The sequence below is a fragment of the Giraffa tippelskirchi genome, chromosome 1 (genome assembly GCF_054371585.1).
Source record: "Giraffa tippelskirchi isolate mGirTip1 chromosome 1, T2T-mGirTip1v1.2.pri, whole genome shotgun sequence".
NCBI classification, from domain to species: Eukaryota; Metazoa; Chordata; class Mammalia; order Artiodactyla; family Giraffidae; genus Giraffa; species Giraffa tippelskirchi.
Window position 1 is genome coordinate 189,329,800 of NC_137275.1, and position 18,974 is coordinate 189,348,773.

An 18,974-nucleotide genomic window follows, 5' to 3' on the forward strand; every position below is an offset into this window, starting at 1 on the left:
AACCAGTGAGGTTTGAGAGTTAGGAGTCAAATCTCACTATGATTTTTTTTTCTTCAGTTCAGTTCAGTCGCTTAGTCGTGTCTGACTCTTTGAGACCCTATGGACTGCAGCACGCCAGGCTTCCCTGTCCTTCACCAACTCCCGGACCTTGCTCAAACTCATGCCCATCGAGTCGGTGATGCCATCCAACTATCTCATTCTCTGTCGACCCCTTCTCCTCCTGCCTTCAGTCTTTCCCAGCATTAGGGTCTTTTCCAAGGAGTCAGTTCTTTGCATCAGGTGGCCAAAGTATTGGAGTTTCTGCTTTAGCATCAGCCCTTTCAATGAATATTCAGGACTGATTTCCTTTAGGATGGACTGGTTGGATCTCCTTGTAGTCCAAGGGACTCTCAAGAGTTTTCTCCAACACCACAGTTCAAAAGCATCAATTCTTCAGGGCTCAGCTTTCTTTATAGTCCCGCTCTCACATCCATACATGACTACTGGAAAAACCATAGCTTTGACTAGACAGACCTTTGTTGGCAAAGTAATGTCTCTGCCTTTTTTTTTTAAATTTATTTTAATTGGAGGCTAATTATTTTACAGTATTGTAGTGGTTTTTGCCATACATTGACGTGAATCAGCCATGGGTGTACATGTGTTCCCCATCCTGAACCCCGCTCCCACCTCCCTCTCCATCCCATCCCTCTGGGTCATCCCAGTGCACCAGCCCTGAGCGCCCTGTCTCATGCATCGAACCTGGACTGGTGATCTGTTTGCTGTCTAGGTTGGTCATAGCTTTTCTTCCAAGGAGCAAAAGTCTTTTAATTTCATGGCTGCACTCACCATCTGCAGTGATTTTGGAGCCCAAAAAAATACAGTTGGTCACTGTTTCCATTGTTTCCCCATCTATTTGCCATGAAGTGATGGGACCGGATGCCACGATCTTAGTTTTCTGAATGTTGAGCTTTAAGCCAACTTTTTCACTCTTCTCTTTCACTTTCATCAAGAGGCTCTTTAGTTCTTCACTTTCTGCCGTAAGGGTGGTATGTATCATCTGCATATCTAAGGTTATTGATATTTCTCCCAGCAATCTTGATTCCAGCTTGTCCTTCATCCAGCCTAGCCTTTCGCATGATGTACTCTGCATATAAGTTAAATAAGCAGGGTGACATTATACAGCCTTGACGTACTCCTTTCCCAATTTTGAACCAGTCTGTTGCTCCATGCCCGGATTCTAACTGTTGCTTCTTGACCTGCATACAGATTTCTCAGGAGGGAGGTCAAGTGGTCTGATATTCCCATCTCTTGAAGAATTTTCCACAGTTTGTTGTGATCCACACAGTTAAAGGCTTTTTCTAGAACTCTCTTGCTTTTTCTATGATCCAATGGATGCTGGCAATTTGATCTCTGGTTTCTCTGCCTTTTCTAAATCTAGCTTAAACATCTGGAAGTTCACAGTGCATGTACTGTTGAAGCCTGGCTTGGAGAATTTTGAGCATTACTTTGCTAGTGTGTGAGATGAATGTAATTGTGCGATAGTTTGAACATGCTTTGGCATTGCCTTTCTTTGGGATTTTTTTTCCATAAAGGAGACATTTTCCAGCTTCTAGTTATTTCCCAGCAATACCCAATGTAATAACACAATAACTTTACACATGTAAAATATTTTAGTACTCTCAAAAGAATAAGAAGAGGAATATAAGTCAGAATCTCTTTTAAGTCATTTCAGTTCTTTGAAATGAGTTGTAATAGAGTTACAGAGTGTTGGTCTATTCTATAGGTAATAGAATTTGATCCTGATCTCTGGCCCAAGAACTTGACTATGGTCGTGTAGTTTGTTTTTCACTAAATATTTCAAAGGAGGAAAAAATAGTTTCTCCCTCATCAAGTAGGTGAATCACCCATGAAATGTCTGCTGTGTGTGGACATTAAAGTCTATTATAAATCCTTCAGGAGTCCTTTGACCTTGGTTGATAAGCAGGAATAATGGGGTTTTATTTTTAAGCTTAAAAAAAGTGCTTTTGAGATCAAGCTGAGAATACTTTTGAGATAGAGATTTGGGTGAGGAAAAGCAGAGGGTGCTTGTGTTAATTTAATTTTTCCAAGTGATGTCCAGGCCATGGCCTCTTGGAGCCTGGGCCGGCCGTCAGCTCACTCAGACGATTGTCTGAATTGCTGGCAGCTGGTTCCCAAGCCAGAGACAAAAGTGATCTTTGTCTTTTCACAAACCTCTGTGTCATCGCAAAGCTGCGGTTGTTCAAACGGATCCACTTTTCCGGATTGTGCCATCTTCCCTTACAAGTCCGTGCCCCATGGGACAGTCCACGTCAGGTGAAGTAGTTGGACACCCAAGATGCCCTCTGAGAATCTCGGTCATTTACTGTTTGTCTTTTGAAACAACTTGGTACTGTATAACACAGGGATCTATACTCAGTATCTTGTAACAGCCAATAATAGTTGTTCAGTCAGTAAGTCACGTCTGACTCTTTTCCACCCATGGCATGCAGCATGCCAGGCTCCTCTGTCTTCCACTGTCTCACAGACTGGTGTCTGTGAGACACAAAATGATGTGCATTGAGATGGCAATGTTATCCAACCATCTCATCCTCTGTTGCCCCCTTCTCCTGTTCCCTTCAGTCTTTCCCAGCATCAGCATCTTTTGCAGTGAGTGGCTCTTCACATCAGGTGGCCATGGTATTGGAGCTTCAGCATCAACCCTTCCAATGAATATTCAGGGTTGATTTCCTTTAGGATTGACTAGTTTGATCTCTTTGCAGTCCAGGGGACTCTCAAGAATCAGTGGAAGAGAATGTAAAAAAGTATATGTGTATAACTGGATCCCTTTACACTTGAAAGTTAACACAACATTGTAAATCAATTATTATTTCAATAAAAATTAAAAATAAACTTGAGGGAAGGAAATTGCAGCAGAGGTTAATTTCCTCTTGCAAATAGCTCTTTGCTGACTCAGTCAAAGTGAATGCATCCCTCTGACTGGCTTGTTACCTGTGTATACCTGGGGCAGGATACTCTGTACTTCCTGTGAGCCTGGAACCAGAGGACTCTGACACGCCAGCCTTCCTGCCAGAAACCAGTTATAAGAGTAAGTCATAAGTCTCAGTCATAGAAATGTAACTGCTTTGCGCTTTTTGTATAGGATCATGAACTATTCAGGGCTAGATTGTGTATGTATCACCTCTTGGCTAACACCTCATTTTATTGGAAAAATATGCCCTAGAGGCATAAAATGACTTCACCCAAATCCCAAAGCCAGTAGCAGATGTCTTGCTTGTCGTAACTTGTCTTCTAGCTGCTTCCTTTTTCTTCATAACTCTGGAGGAAGCAGGTTCCTTTTTATCATGTATACTTAAGGGGTCTGAAAGAGTAAGTTCTCTCCACACAGGGAAGGCTGTGTAATCCCTGGGTTTTTTCTAGGTGGAGGTTTTGTTGTAAATAAGATCCCAGCTATTAAATCATCTCCCCCCACTTTTTTTTTATTGAGATATAATTGACATATAATTCTGTTTCAGAGGTAGAATATAATGATGTGTGTGCTCAGTCGTGTCTGACTTTTTGCGACCCCATGGACTGTAACCCATCAGGCTCCTCAGTCCATGGAATCTTCTAGGCAAGAATACTGGAGTGAGGTGCCATTTCTTACTTCAGGGGATCTTCCCAACCCAGGGATCGAATTTGCATCTCTTGCATCTCCTGCATTAGCAGGCAGATTCTTTACCACTAGTGCCACCTGGGAAGCCCTTGATATTCGTATGTATTGTGAACCAAACACTACAGTAAATCTGGTTAGCATCAGTCACCCCACAGAGTTACAAGTTTATTTATTTTATTTAGTATTTATTTATTTGGCTGCATTGGGTCTTAGTTGTTGCATTCAGGATCTTTTGTTGTGGCACCCAGGCTCTCCAGCTGTGGCACGTGGGTTTAGTTGCCCCATGGTATGTAGGATCTTACCTGCCCGACCAGGGATCGAACCCACATCTCATACATTGCAAGGTTTTAACCACTGGACCACTAAGGAAGTCCCTGTTTCTTTCTGATGAGAGCTTTAAAAATATCCTTCCTCAGCATCTTTCAAATGTACAATACAGTATATAAATATATAATAGTCACCATGCTGTACATCACATCCCCAGGACTTATTCATCTTATAACTGGAAGTGTGTACCTTTGATCACCTTCACCAGTCTCCCCCAACCCTGGCCACCCCCATCTCTGGCAGCCGCCAGTCTGTTCTCTGTATTTATATTGTTGTTTTTAGATTCCATTCATAAACAATATTATATAGAGTATTTGTTTTTCTCTCTCTGACTTATTTCACTCAGTGAAATACCCTCAAGGTCCATTCATGTCATTGCAAATGGCAGGATTTCCTTGTTTTTCTTTTTTTTAATGGCTATTTCATCTTTTTCTGTTAGTGTTTTTGTTTCCTTCAGGCAGATGCCCAGAAGTGGGATTGCTTGATCATCAGTTCAGTCACTCAGTTGTGTCCGACTCTTTGTGATCCCATGGACTGCAGCACACCAGACTTCCTTGTCCATCACCAACTCCTGGAGTCTACTCAAACTCATGTCCATCATGTCAGTGATGCCACCCAACCATCTCATCCTCTGTCGTCCCCTTCTCCTCTGCCTTCAGTCTTTCCCAGCATCAGGGTCTTTTCCAGTGACTCTGTTCTTCGTTATCAGGTGGCCAAAGTATTGGAGCTTCAGCATCAGGCCTTCCAATGAATATTCAGGACTGATTTCCTTTAGGATGGACTGATTGGATCTCCTTGCAGTCCAAGGGACTCTCAAGAGTCTTCTCCAACACCACAGTTCAGACGCATCAATTTGTTGTGCTTGATCATATGATAGTCCTATTTTTGATTTTTTGAGGAATGTCTGTAGTTACCAGATTACATTCTCAACAACAGCGCACAAATGTTCTGTTTTCTCCAGGAAGTGTTTCCTCACTAACACTTATCTCTTGTCTTGATAGGAGCCATTCTGACAGGTGTGCGATTATCTCTCCTTTGTGGTTTGGGTTTGCATTTCCCTGATGACAGCTGATGTTGAACATCTTCTCAGGTACCTTTTGGCCATCTGTATGTCTTTGGGAGAGTGTCTTTTCAGATCATCTGCCCAAATTTCAATCTTATTGTTTGCTTCTTTTGCTTTTGATACTGAGTTGTATCAGTCCTTTACCTAGTTTGAATATTAACCCCCTGATCAGGTGTATGATTTGCGAATATTTTCTTCCTTTCAGTTGGTTGTCTTTTCATTTTGTTGATGGTTTCTTTTGCTGACCACCTTCCCCTTTTGAAGAGCTCAGAGAAGGAAGTGTGTTCCGAGGTTTGAGCCTGAAAAGTGGAAGTCACACTGTGGGTTCTGTGGTGGTCACAACGTCTCAGGCTGGCAATGGGTCCCGTGTCTTTGGTCCTCATCACCATGGTGTTGACGTGATGTCAGTCACAAAATTCAGAAGTAGCATGACATTCTCACGACATTACAGCTGTGTTTGAGAACAAGTGTTAATGCAGTTTACAAGGTGCTGATGGGGAAAGGGAGGGTCCTGTGTTGATCGTAAGTGAAATGTTAGTTGCGCAGTTGTGTCCAATTCTTTGGGACTTCATGGACTGTAGCCCGTCAGGCTCCTCTGTCCATGGGATTCTCCAGGCAAGCATACTGGAGTGGGTTGCCATGTCCTGGTCCGGGGATTGAACCTGGTTCTCCTGCACTGCCAGTAGGTTCCTTAGTATCTGAGCCACCAGGGAAGCCCATGTTGATCCTAAGGGATTATGATTATAGTACTGACCTGGAAGTGAAAACACTTTGACATAGTTTTTTTAGACGAGTAAAGCTTCCTTGGCCTGACTGCTTTGGGCTTTGAGCTCCCTTCAGAACAGTCATGGGCAGTAGGTGCCCTTGCTCTTCACTGTTAAGCACAGGAGGTTGCCCCTCAGAGAGTGACAGCACTTTGCTTAGTTTCTGTCTCTCAGGTCCTGAGGCACAGTATCTGTGGATTACATGGTAATATATTTTTTCTTAATCGGTGGATATTACAAGCATAAACATTTACTGTTTTTATAAAAGGGATCCTGAGGCTTCCCTGGTGGTTCAGTGGTAAAGAATCTGCTTGCCAATGCAGGAGACAGGAGTTCGATCTCTGGCTAAGGAAGATCCCTGGGAGAAAGAAATAGCAACCTACTCCGTTTTCTTGCCCGGAGAATGCCACCGACAGAGGAACCTGGCGGGCTACACTGGGTTGCAAAGGATCAGACACGACGGAAGTGACTTAGCACACATGAGGCTCAAAAATGTTGGGAACTTTGATATAATTGAAGTTCTAATGTGCTGGATCTTTTTTCTCTTTCTCTTTATTTTTCTGGCCACACTGTGCAACTTATAGGGTTCTAGTTCTCCAACCAGGGATTGAACTCAGGCCCTCAGTAGTGAGAACTCGGAGCCCTAACCACTGCACTGCCAGGGAATTCTCTATGCTGGGTCTTATAGTAATACTGTGTGTGCAGTTCACTGTGATCTGAAAATCCCATTAAAACTGGTACAACCTCTGTGCATACACTTTTTGACTTAGCAGTTCCATTTCTGTGAGTTTGTCCTACAGATATACTAGAACAGGTGAGGAATGGTATGTGGACAGGATTATTCAGTACAGCATTATTTATAGCAAAGACATGAAAACAGTTTAAATGGGAATCAGTTGGGAGTGGTTTGTTATTTATGACACATGCATATAAGGGAGTACCATACAGTCATTAAAAAGAATCAAAGCTTAGTGACAAAATGTCTGCTAATGATGATACTGTCATGCAGTGATACAGGCTGATCTCTTCAAAAAATGGTGCTGGGTCAGTTGGTTATCTATATTGAAAAAATAAACTGGACTCCTACTTAATGTCATGTAAAAAATTGACTCTAGTGTCTGCAAGGTAAAACAGTGAAAGCATTCAGAAAAGGGGCATTAGAGAACATCTTGATCTTGGAGTCAGAGGTTTCTTAAAGGGACACAAAAAACTAAAGCAGATTATACTGAATCATATTAAAATTGAAAGGCAACCCTTAAGAGATGAAAAAGACAACTCACAGAACGGAAAGAATATGGTCCTCGTACACATATCTGACATTTATATTGTGAATATGTGAAGAACTACAAATCAATAAGAGAAAACGATAATCCAATAGAAAAATGGTCAAAAATGAAATCCAAATGTCCACTAAGTATTTAGGAAGGTGCTGATCTCCACTTGTCATCACAGAGATGTAAACACAGTGCCAGCCATCTACAGCCCCACGAATAGAGCTAAATAAACAGCAACCAAAAAGATATTTCAGCTATTTGCAGGATGTGTGACCATAGGAAGCCTTGTGCACTAGTTAAAGTATAGATTGGTACAGCCATTTTGGAAAGCTGTTTAATAGTTTCTGGTAAAGTAAGACGTGCACCTGCCCTATGACTCAGCAGTTTACTCTTAGGGAAGTGAAAAGTTTCCGCAAAAAGACTTGCGTAGAAGATTGTTAGTCCACTATTCAAAATGGCCCCCAATTGGAAACCATGCATATGTCCATCAGCCATTGAATGGGTCATCAGCTTTGCTATCCTCATGCCAGGAAGTACGATGAGACCATGAGAATGAGTGAGTGACATGGACACACAAAAATACAGATAAATCTCATAAACATAAGGCTAAGTGAAAGCAGGCAAACAGGAAACAGTCTGTACCATGTTACTCAGTTTGTCAATACCTATGCAGGCAATGCTAACTGTCTCTAGAAGAGAGGATCGTGGTTACCCTGGATGTCTGTAGCATAAAGGGTGGTAGTTGTGCTGTAATGGTGGTTGGTGAGGACATTCAGGTTATTGGCTATGTTTGTTCTGCCTCTTGGTCTGGGTACTGGTTAGGCAGGTGTTACTCAGTTTATGAAAATTTAGTGAGATGTACATGTATCTGCAATTTCTATATGTGTATTATGCTTAAATTTTAAAAATTTGAAAGAATGAGGTAGCTCTTTAGTATGGGCTTATTTCCAAGATATATTTGAGTAAAGAGGCAGGATACAAAAAGTGTATATAGTATTAATTTCATTCATTAAACGGGTATGTACCCACTCTGTGTCAGGCACTGTTCTAGACAGTGAACACAATAGATGAAGAAAAGCACGTGTCAGTGTGCGCTTGTCAGTGGTAGTGGTTTAGTCAATAAGCTGTGTCCAACTTTTTGCGACCCCATGGACTGTAGCCTACCAGGCTCCTCTGTCTGTGGGATTTCCCAGGCAAGGATGCTGGAGTGGGTTGCCATTTCCTTCTTCAGGGGATCTTCCCAACCCAGGGGTTGAACCTGGGTCTCCTCCATTGTAGGCAGATGCTTTACTGACTGAGCCACCAGGGAAGCCAATGCTAGATTATTATTTCCAAAAGTATATATGAGATTGTCCATTAATTATTTCTTGGAAGAGAATGGTAGACTGAATATAGAGGGTTTTTATGGAATATTTTATACCTTGTTAAGTTTGTGCAATGTGAATGAATTACCAATTTTTAAAAAAAATTGAGCTAACATTCCTATTTTTATTAATGTAATTTGTGAGCTAAAGGTGGTAGCTGTTGTTGCCTGTGCTTTAGAGATCCAGCAACTGACACAGACTTATTTTGGTGGTTGGCCCAAGTCACACAGGATGTCTTGTCTGGGTATAGTAAGTTGGCCTTCCACCCTCTATCTCAAACTGCTGACTTTTGAGTATTGTAGCAAAAAATCTAACTTGATGACCTCTATTCCTCTATTCTTGATGACTGTCTGTAACTTAATACACTTTGCTTTCTTCCGTTCAGTTAATGACTTACGACACACTCTCTCTCTTTGCTGATCATCAAAACCAAATCCAAGATTTTGCTTCAGTTAAGGACGAAATGGAATTTTCATGTTTATCCTAGTCTCATCTCTTTATAATCCTGAAATTCAAAACTCATGGAATCACACCTCATTTTGATCTGCTGGTTGTCTTTAGGATCTGAATGGCTGTTTTATGGTGGATAAACCATTCGTCTCAGACTTTGACTCCTCTATCCATTGGAAGACAATTAATTATGACGTCACTTTTATTTTGATAAGATAGTGGACATCCTGGGGCGTACACCATACTTGGTCTTGCATTGTATAGAATAAAGTATTTAATGAATGAAGCAGAACATTTATATATTATTTCTGTTGTCAAACAGCATCACTAATATGATACACCTTTAAAAAAAATTGTGTTCTGAGTTATTGAAAACAGCTGGGATGCAGATGTTGATCTGGTCAGGGATAGTAAGCTGACATTAGAACCCTGGTTACTGTTGACAGCCTTGCAGACCATGTTTCTGCCTTGTGGCCAAGCCATGCTTAGTTACCATGAGAAACGTCCAGGTAGAGGCAAAAGCCACTGTTGCAGAGTGAAGTTTTGGAGAGCAGCTTCTTGTGGTTTGGAATTTTGAACTCCACACCTGCTAACTTTTATTCTTCTCTGCGTCTGTGAAGTCATAGAAGGCTGTCAGCCAAGTGAGAAGGTAGGAACAAGATTAGCACACTTCCTGGTACAGTGGGCAGTACACAATCATTATCTGAAAGTTGGCTGGGTGGGAGCCTGCCGCACAGTAGGCTGGCCTGGCAGTCACGTGCCCTTGTTTGCTGAGCTGACTTGATTCCTCAGTGGGGAAGGTTGATTCTCTCTCAGCTCATCTTCAAAGGTCCACACTAGTTTCTAGTATATTTCCAATTTCAAAACCCTTATGTATACTTGCCTAGTCTTGCAAGACTCTCCATAGAACATGGTTGAATTCTTGGGGGTCTCTGGGTGATGGGACTTTTGTCTCTGTCCCTGTACTTTTTTAATAATTATTTTTATTATCTTTTGGCCATGCCGCATGGCTTGCTTAGTTCCCTGACCAGGAATTGAACCTGGGCCGTGGCAGTGAAAGCGTCAAGCCCTAACTACTGGACTGCCAGGGAATTCTCTCCACTTTTAGGTGGCCCTCTCTTACTGGCTCTGAATAGTCTGGGACCCTAAGACGTATAAATAACTTCACACATAATTAACTGGACTCATTAACACATTATTAACCAGAGATGTATTAATGCCACAGGTGTTAGTTTGTGCAGAAATCCCCTGGTCATTAATGTGTTAACATGGCTTCCCTTGTGGCTCAGCTGGTAAAGAACCTGCCCACAATGTGGGAGACCTGGGTTCGATCCTTGGGTTGGGAAGATCCCCTGGAGAAGGGAAAGGCTACCCACTCCAGTATTCTGGCCTGGAGAATTCCATGGACTCTATAGTCCATGGGGTCGCAAAGACTCGGACACGACTGAGCGACTTTCACTCATTCACTCACTCACTCACTCACTCATGAATCTTTTGAGTCAGGTCAATTGGAATTTGAATCTTCACCCCCTGTGACTTTTCTCTGAGCATCTCTTACATTCCGGGGCTCATGGGATGATTGTGAGGATTGTATTAACATAAGATGAGGAATGTATAGGAAATCCATAGAGTAAATAGGGCTTCACGCAGGCTGATTTCCTTTACTTTGGCCTGACAGAGTGCCACAGTATATGCCATCTCTAGTCTGATGACATCAGAGACATTTATGACCAATAGCCCTAGGCTACCCATTTCTGGTCCTACCACACGGATTATTATAGAATCTGAAAATAGGAATCCATTGAGGACAGACTCTTGAATGATTATCTTGTGGGCCTGTAGTCTTCTTTAAGGAAGCCAGGTACCTAACCTAAGTCAAGAGTTGTTTGCGTTAGAATACGCTGGAGTCATTTTTTAAAAAACCTTGGTTGCCCTAGGTCTTTATTGTAGCATGTGGGTTCTGCTCTGCAGCATCTGGGCTTCTCTAGTTCCTGAGCGTGAGCTCAGTGGTTGCCCTTTGTGGGCTTAATTGCCCCGCAGCCTGTGGGATTTTAGTTCCCCGCCCAGGGATAAAACCCAAGGCCCCTGCATTGGAAGGCAGGTTCTTAACCACTGGTCCACCAGGGAAATCCCTGGAGTCATTTTTCAAGAACTTGTCATGCCCTGGGAGAAGCTGTTTCCCACTGCTTCTTTGGCAACATCAGGACTGTCACTCAAGCTTGTTTTCAAACAGCTTGATAGCTTCACGGAGGTCTCTTTGTAAGCTCACAAATTCATAAATGCTTTTGAGTCTGTAGAAGAATTCTTTTCATGTCCCAGCTCTGACTGAAGCCAAGAGCCTTGGAAACTTTGAATCTGCTGCTTATTTTCTTTCCTGAATTAGATAGAAGCCTGCTTGCTCCATTCAGATGTGACAACAGGACTTACTTCAGAAGCAGATGGCCCACTCCTTGAAGCAAACTGTATTCCCATCACCTTTCTCTATGGGTGGTGGTTTGTTTCTGATTTAATGCCAATTTTAGACCAGGAAAATGGAGAGCTCCTCATTTGTTGCCCAAAGGACTAAATTAAAAAAAAAAACAACAAACTATAAACACACTTAAAAAAAAAACTTGGCTGTACCGAGTTTTAGTTGCAGCACATGGGATCTTTACTTGCAGTATGTGGGATCTAGTTCCCTGACCAGGGAACCAACCAGGCCCCCTGCATTGGGAGAGCAGAGTCTTAACCACCAGATCACCAAGGAAAGTACCCCCAGAAGACTAAATGTTTAAGGATCAGATCAGCATGTGTTAGGGGAGGACATCTGGACAGGTGGACTTTTGCTCTCATTTGTTCACTTTACTTCTAGGTCGATTTCTTTTAGATCTCAGGGGACAAAATTCCATGTTGATGAGGCTTCCCTGTTGGCTCAGTGGTAAAGAATCTACCTGTAATGCAGGAGACTCCAGTTTGATCCCTGGGTTGGGAAGATCCCCTGGAGGAGGAAATGACAACCCACTCCAGTATTCTTGCCTGGGAAATCCCATGGACAGAGGACCCTGTTGGGCTACAGTCCATGGAGTCACAAAAGAGTCAGACACAACTTAGTGACTAAACAACAGCAGCAATGAAGTCTTAGGGAAAATACAGCATCTCTGTAGTCCTATCTTCCTTAAACTGCTAGTATCAAGAAAGGACAGATGGAGGAAATATACATGATATCTAAAACAAAACATGTGTTCCGCCATAATATGTCGTTATCTTCTTGCTTTTATCAGCAGCCTGGAGTGACAGGGTTTTTATACTTGGGGAAGATTAGAGGGCTTTGTTTCCTTGCTTGAAATGGTCACTCTACCATGTTCTTTTGTCTGACTTCTGAGAATTTTTTTTAGGACTTTTTTTTTTTTTTTGATGTGGACCATTTTTAAAGTCTTTACTGAGTTTGTTACATTATTGCTTCTGTTTTTTGTTTTGGTTTTGTGGCCAGGAGGCATGTGGGATCTTAACTACCCAACCAGGAATTGAAGTCACACCCCCTGCAGTGGAAGGTGAAATCTTAACCACTGAATCACCAGGGAAGTCCCTGAGAATTTTTTTTTTAAGTATTTTTCATACCATGTGTTTGGATTAAGCTCCAGGAATTATCCATTCCACAGAAATCACTTGGTTTTTTGTATTCTGGGGCACTTAGGGTTTGTCAGCATGATGAGTGGAATGAATCAGAGAGGTACTGATACCAGGATTTTGAACTGGGTTTGTGTTTTGGTGTCTGTTACAGTCAACTGACTTGCCCTTCTTTAGCTTAGTTTTTCCATCTGTAGACTAGAGATACTATTTTCTACCTTCCAGATTCTCAGAGTATGAAGAATTTTTAATTTTTGAATATTTCTGCAAACTAAGCGTTGCCAGTAAGGCCACATTCACAGACCCCAAAACGCCATGATCCAAAGGTGACATGCCATTGAATTTTCTCCCTAGAGACTTACTCAGGAGGCTTTGGCCAGACAAAGCTTTGGGGCAAGGAAGCCGGTTTCTTCCTGGCCTTTTTCTTCACATGCCACTTGTAATCGAATAGTTTTCCCTCTAACTTCTTGGCAGCTTGTATATACTCTTCAGGCTGTTAAGTGATCCATGACATGAAGGACTAATGTTCTCCACTTGACAGTGGAGAACTTGTGATCTTGTTCATCTGGTTCCTAGTTCTGAGATTTTTTCCCCCCTTAATGCTCCCAGTCATCTTTCCCAAAGACTTAAGGGAAATGAGGTTAACTGGGGGATGGGGGCCAGTTTGAATGTGGCTTGAAGTGTGACTCTTGATGTTGTCAGATCAAAGTTTAATCCTCGTGTTTAATGCCTAACTTTTCCCTTCTCTTACAAGCCTTTGGATCTAGCGAATGTAATTCACACACATGGGCGAACCACGCCTTTGGCCGCCTTCCAGGCTGAATCCTCTTGTTGCTGATTCAGTTGTCAGGGCTCAGATCTGTTGGGAGAGCTGGTGGATTAGCAGGCCTAGAATTGTAAGTGGCAGACTTGTGGAAATAAGTGTTCTGTATTCGTTTACCATGTGCTTACTAGGTAGGCTAGTTAACTGAGGAGCAGTTATGTGGCTGGCCCTTGGAAGGACCCAGAGAAGTGGACATAGATCCCTTCTTGGGAAGTTTGTAATGAATTAAAGGACCCCAATGTATGAAGCCAGGAATGACGCTAGTAAAAGGCTTGAATGTGAAAAGGATGCAGAGATATATACTTTGGGTTCCAGGAGTTGGGGAAGCAGAGGCTGTTCTAATAGAGGGAACAAAGTAGGCTTCAGGGAGGAAGTTGAACCTGACAGAGATTGACATTGTCACTTGGGTGGGCTGGGATGTGGCTTTAGCATGAGCACTGGCTGTAAGGCAGGTCCTTGTGGCAGGTGGCGGATGAGCAAGCTGTCCATTCTGGCTGGAGTGAAGGTTGGGGGAAGAAAAGAGGGAAACAACATAGATGATGTCAGATTGTTGGGGAACCGTGTTTACCTTGATTTTTTTCTTCTTCCCCTTTAACCATTAATGCTGCAGTGGTGTGCTCCCAAATGAGCTCTTTAGGAAAACCAAAAGAACCCCCAATTTGTGGCATTTGCCAATGTCTGTGGCCTATTTTCAGCTACCTGTGGATTACCAAATAGCTCTCAAAATTCCGGAAAATTTAACAGCTGTCTCTTGCATGCCAGTCCCAGCACATGGTTGGACAGTTTGCTTTAGTGCCTGTGTGACATTCCTCTACCTGTCTAGGTACAGCCCCTACAGAAGACCTGGGGAAGGCCTAGGTAGTCAGTTTTATCCCACGTCCGACTTCCATGGCCATGCTGATTGGCGCATGGTGGGCCCACCACCCCAGGGAGACCCTTCCATAGTCAGGACAATGACATAGATCTTGCCGCGAAGACGTAAGTTGAGTCAATCAGATTCCCTGTCTTGAGAATTTGGATGAAGGAAGCCCAGGAAATGTTTTGTTATAGAGGTGAATGCTCAAAGGATGTTGTTTGAGAGAGTTGAATCCGTGGCCGACTGAAGTCACAAGGCAGCCAAAGTTATGAATGGAAAAACCACACGGAAACTGAGGAAGCTGATGGATAGAAGGAAACAGACATGGAGTGAAACCCTCCAGCCTGTTGGGGGTGAGATGAGGAGGCGGAATCCAGGGCCTTGAGCCGTCCTTGTTCTGAGAAGCTTTCCAATTCCAGGTCTAAAACAGACTTTCCTGGGGTAACGTAAGAGTGTCTCTGCTCCTTTCAATGCAATGACCTAACTGGAAAAATTTATATGGCGTCCCAGAGTACTTTGAAGAGTTTTTTGTGAATATAGCAAATCCCTTAAGAGTAGCAGACAGATCGTGTGCTTCAGATGGACGTTACTGTGTGCCCTTGCCCTTTTATTTTTTTGCATGCCCTCCCTCTCTGCACTCGCTGCAAATGGCTTGGTGGATATTATTTTTTTCATTCCAGCAAAGCTGGTTTGGAAGCCATGCTGTTGAAAGAATAGCCAATGGAACATGTGATGGGGGTGATTTTCATTGGCGCTCATCATTATAGAAAATCATGGGAAAATTTGAGCCATTAGTAGGAAAGGAAAAGGAGTTCTTTATTTGCTGAGGGCATCTGGTGAGGGTATGTGACGCTGCCTTGTACTGCCTTGTATGAAATGCCATTTGAAAGAGGCTTGGGGCAATTTTGAGCCTTCCCCCCATTGGTCCTTACCACAAGCAAATTTGTGAATAATGAAGTTGTTAGGAAGGGGAAGGCATCCTTCATTGTTTTTGCCCGGAAGCTTAGTCATGAGAGGAGCTACTCTGAAAGTCCAGTGGTCCAGAATGGTAGTCTGGTCTTGTGAGGGCTGGGTCCTCTCTTTCTGTGGGAACATTGCGTTGGGGAAGGGGCAGGGGACTGCTTGGGAATCGACAAATGTGGATTCTTCTTAGAACTGTCGCTCACCAGCCATTTGATCTTATATAAGAAGAGGGCAGCAGAAGATGAGATGGTTAGATAGCATCACTGACTCAATGGACATGAATTGGAGCAAACTCTGGGAGATCGTAAAGGACAGAGAAGCCTGGTGTGCTGCAGTCCATGGGGTTGCAAAGAATCAGACACGCCTTAGTGACTGAACAACAACAAAGCAAACCTCAGTTCAGTGCCTCTAGCAAGAAAGTGAAAAGTGAAAGTGAAGTTCATTCAGTTGTGACTCTTCGTGACCCCATGGACTATACAGTCCATGGAATTCTCTGCGCCGGAATACTTGAGTGGGTAGCCTTTCCTTTCTCCAGGGGATCTTCCCAATCCAGGGATTGAACCCAGGTCTCCCACATTACAGGCAGATCCTCTACCAACTGAGCTATGAGGGAAGCCTAGCAAGAAACGGTCCTTAACTAAATTAAGAGTGTTTTGTAATTGTTTTTCTTTTTACGGCTGCATTCTATCTATGGGAAGAGATACTACTTTTCCACTCACTATAGTGGCCAAGTTGCCTTTTAAAATAAATGTATTTAACTATTAAAGTGAGTCAACTTCTAGAAAAGCACTAGTTAAATAATAATGCAGCTGATACACATATAGCAAAACCCACAAAGGTTATTTGGGAATGACTGAAGTTTGGAAAACAGTGGATTATGTGATTGAAGTAGAGAGTGGCTAGGTAGTCACCAAATCCTTTTTTTTTTTCCTTGGACATATAGGAAGATGCATTTTCTAGCCTCTTGAAAGCCTTTCAGCCTGACCTGAAAGTCAGGTCAAGGCTCAGTGACTGAGCATTGGTCCATTCGTGTGGGTGAAAGCCCTGTGTGACACTTTCAGGTCTGGCTCTGGAAATATCCCACGGGTTTCTCGGCTCATTCTCTCTTCCCTTGTTGCCAACCAGTTGCCGAGAATCCAGTGGAGGACTCTGAGATCACAGAGGATGGTGAAAGCGCGAAATGCAAAGTGCCTGGATCCCTGAGTCCCCACTGGGAGGAGAGCTGCCCAGGAGAGATGTCAGGAACATGTAAACTGGACTTTTCACAAAAGAGAAATACCCTTTTAGTGTGCTAAGTCACTGAGATTTGGAAATTATTTGTTATAGCCACACCAGTTAGTCTGTTCTAACACAGATCTTTTTGACACAAAAAAGGACACAACTGAATGACTGAAGAACAAGTTGCTTCTTTGGGGAACCTCAGTTTCCTCATCCATAATCAAAGGTTTTGCAGAGAGAATTTTAATTTTTTGTTTAGGAAATTAGACTTTTTTTGAAATTCCAACGCGAGTTGTGGATTCTTTTTTAATTTTATTTTTAATTGGAGGGTAATTGTTTTACAATGTTGTGTTGGTTTCTGCCATACAACAACATGAATCAGCCATAAGTATACATATGTCCCCTCCTTCTTGAACCTCCTTTCAACCACCTACCCTATCCCACCCTTGTAGGTTGTCACAGACTGCTGGGTTGAACTCCCTGTGTTATACGGCAGCTTCCCACTAGTTACCTGTTGTACAAGCAGCTTCCCACTAGTTACCTATTGTACAAGCGGTAATGTATATGTTTCAGTGTTACTCTTTCAATTCATCCTTCCATCTCCTTCCCCAGCTCTGTCTACAAGTTCTGTTCTCTGTCTGCATCTCTATTCCTGCCCTGCAAATAGGTTCATCTGTACCATTTTTCTAGATTCCATATACATGCGTTAATATACAATATTTGTTTTTCTCTTTCTGACTTACTTCACTCTGTATAACAGGCTTTAGATTCATCCACCTCGTTAGAACTGACTCTAATGCGTTCCTTTTTATGGCTGAGTAGTATTCCATTGTATATGTGTACCACAACTTCTTTATCCATTCATCTGTTGATGGACACCTAGGTTGCTTCCATGTCTTAGGGCTGTGGATTCTTGCCACAGAAAATTATGTAGACAAAATTCCAGTTTTACAAAGTTTATACATCTTCAAGGACTCCCTGACTGTAGGTTAATAAGACCTTCTGTATTGGATGATGTCTGAGCTTTTTTCCTATCTTTTTCTAGGTCTTTGGATCCTGGAGGGGATCCATGAAATCAACTAGGCCACTCCTTTCTGTCACAATGAGAGATAGGAGTCTTCTGAAACAGTGCAGATAGAAAAAGACTTAAACAACAGGGGAAACTTGCGTTTTCCTCAGAGAATCCATACGTAACCTTGATGTGTGCATTCTAAGCAGAAAGAAACAGATGGTTCGTTTATTTATTTGTCCATGTTGCGGGGCATGTGGGAGCTTTAGTTTGCTAACCAGGGATTGAACCCGTGCCCTCAGCCATGGAAACACTGAGTCCTAACCACTGGACTGCCAGAATAGTCCCCAGACATTACATTTAAAGTATATGTAATACAGGGAAGGAGAGGATGGGGCGAATTGAGAGAGTAGCATGGAAACAAATACATTACCATGTGTAAAATAGGTAGCCAGGGGGAATTTGCTGTATGACATAGGGAGCTGAAATCTGGTGCTCTGTGACAACCTGGAGGGGTGCGATGGGGGTGGGAGGGAAGTTCAAGAGGGAGGGAACAGAAGCATACCTGTGGCTGATTCCTGTTGATGTCTGGCAGAAACCAACACAATACTATGAAGTAATTATCCTCCAATTAAAAATAAATAAAAATAACATTTAAAAATATATGTAATGTCAGTTAGTGTTAAGGGCCATGAGAATTTTGATTAAGGACTTTGATGGGGGTGATGAGTGCTCCGGTTTAGTGAGGGTGACCAGAGGTCACTTCTCTGAGGAGGTGACATTTGAGAAGAGATCTGAATAAAAGAAGGGACAAGCCATGCAAATGTAGGGCTAGAATGCTCCAGGCAGAGGGCGAGGCACAATTGAGGATCAGTACACAGGGCCAGGGGCTTCCCAGGTAGCTCAGTGGTAAAGAATGCACCTGCCAGTGTAGCAGATGCAGCTTCAATCCCTGGGTCGGGAAGATCCCCTGGAGAAGGGCGTGGCAACCCACTCCAGTATTCTTGCCTGGAGAATCCCATGACAGGATCCTGGTGGGCTACCATCAATGGGGTTGCGAAGAGTTGGATGTGATTGAGCATGCACGCAAACACAGGGCCAGTGTGGCTGGAGTTGTATGAGGGGAGGGGGTGGGGACAGAGTGCTAAGGAGTAGGTTGGGAGTGTTGACAGGGTTTGGGTGTGGCTTGTTCTGGATCCACTTGGAAGACAACTGGAAATATCTTGAGTAACATAATAATGGGTTACTCATTTAGCCATCCATTCATTGTATACGTTTTGTTCATTACCCACAATGTGCAGGGTCCTGAGCTGTTGAATTGGACAGTGGTCCTCAAACCTGGTGGGTGTCGGTAGCACCTGGACAGCCTTCTGAAGATGAAGGTTGCAGAGCACCAAGACCAGAATCCCCAGAGAGGGAAGCCCAGGCCTCTGCTGTGTTTTGTTTTAAAAACATCTTGAGTGATTCTGATGAGCAGTTGTTGGATCTGCCTTTAGTACCAAGGGCTTCCCTAGTGGCTCAGCTGGTAAAGAATCTGCCTGCAACGCGGGAGACCTGGATTCAATCCCTGGGTTGGGAAGATACCCTGGAGAACGGAAAGGCTAC

General features: G+C 43.0%; 1 protein-coding gene across 5 annotated transcripts in view; it reads left to right on the plus strand.

Moving 5' to 3' along the window:
- Positions 1 to 18,974, plus strand: part of DOCK5 (dedicator of cytokinesis 5) — a 261,149-nt gene that overhangs the window by 9,335 nt on the left and 232,840 nt on the right. For 2 of the 5 annotated variants that reach the window (XR_014060920.1, XM_081516237.1), the window contains exon 2: positions 4,981 to 5,069. The exons of the other annotated variants lie outside the window; for them this stretch is intronic. Coding sequence is in view for 1 of the 2 variants with exons in the window: in XM_081516237.1 (XP_081372363.1) it covers positions 5,051 to 5,069 (19 nt within the window). In the remaining variant the exon portion in view is untranslated. The remainder of the gene's footprint in view (positions 1 to 4,980; positions 5,070 to 18,974) is intronic. 5 annotated transcript variants of the gene reach the window in all.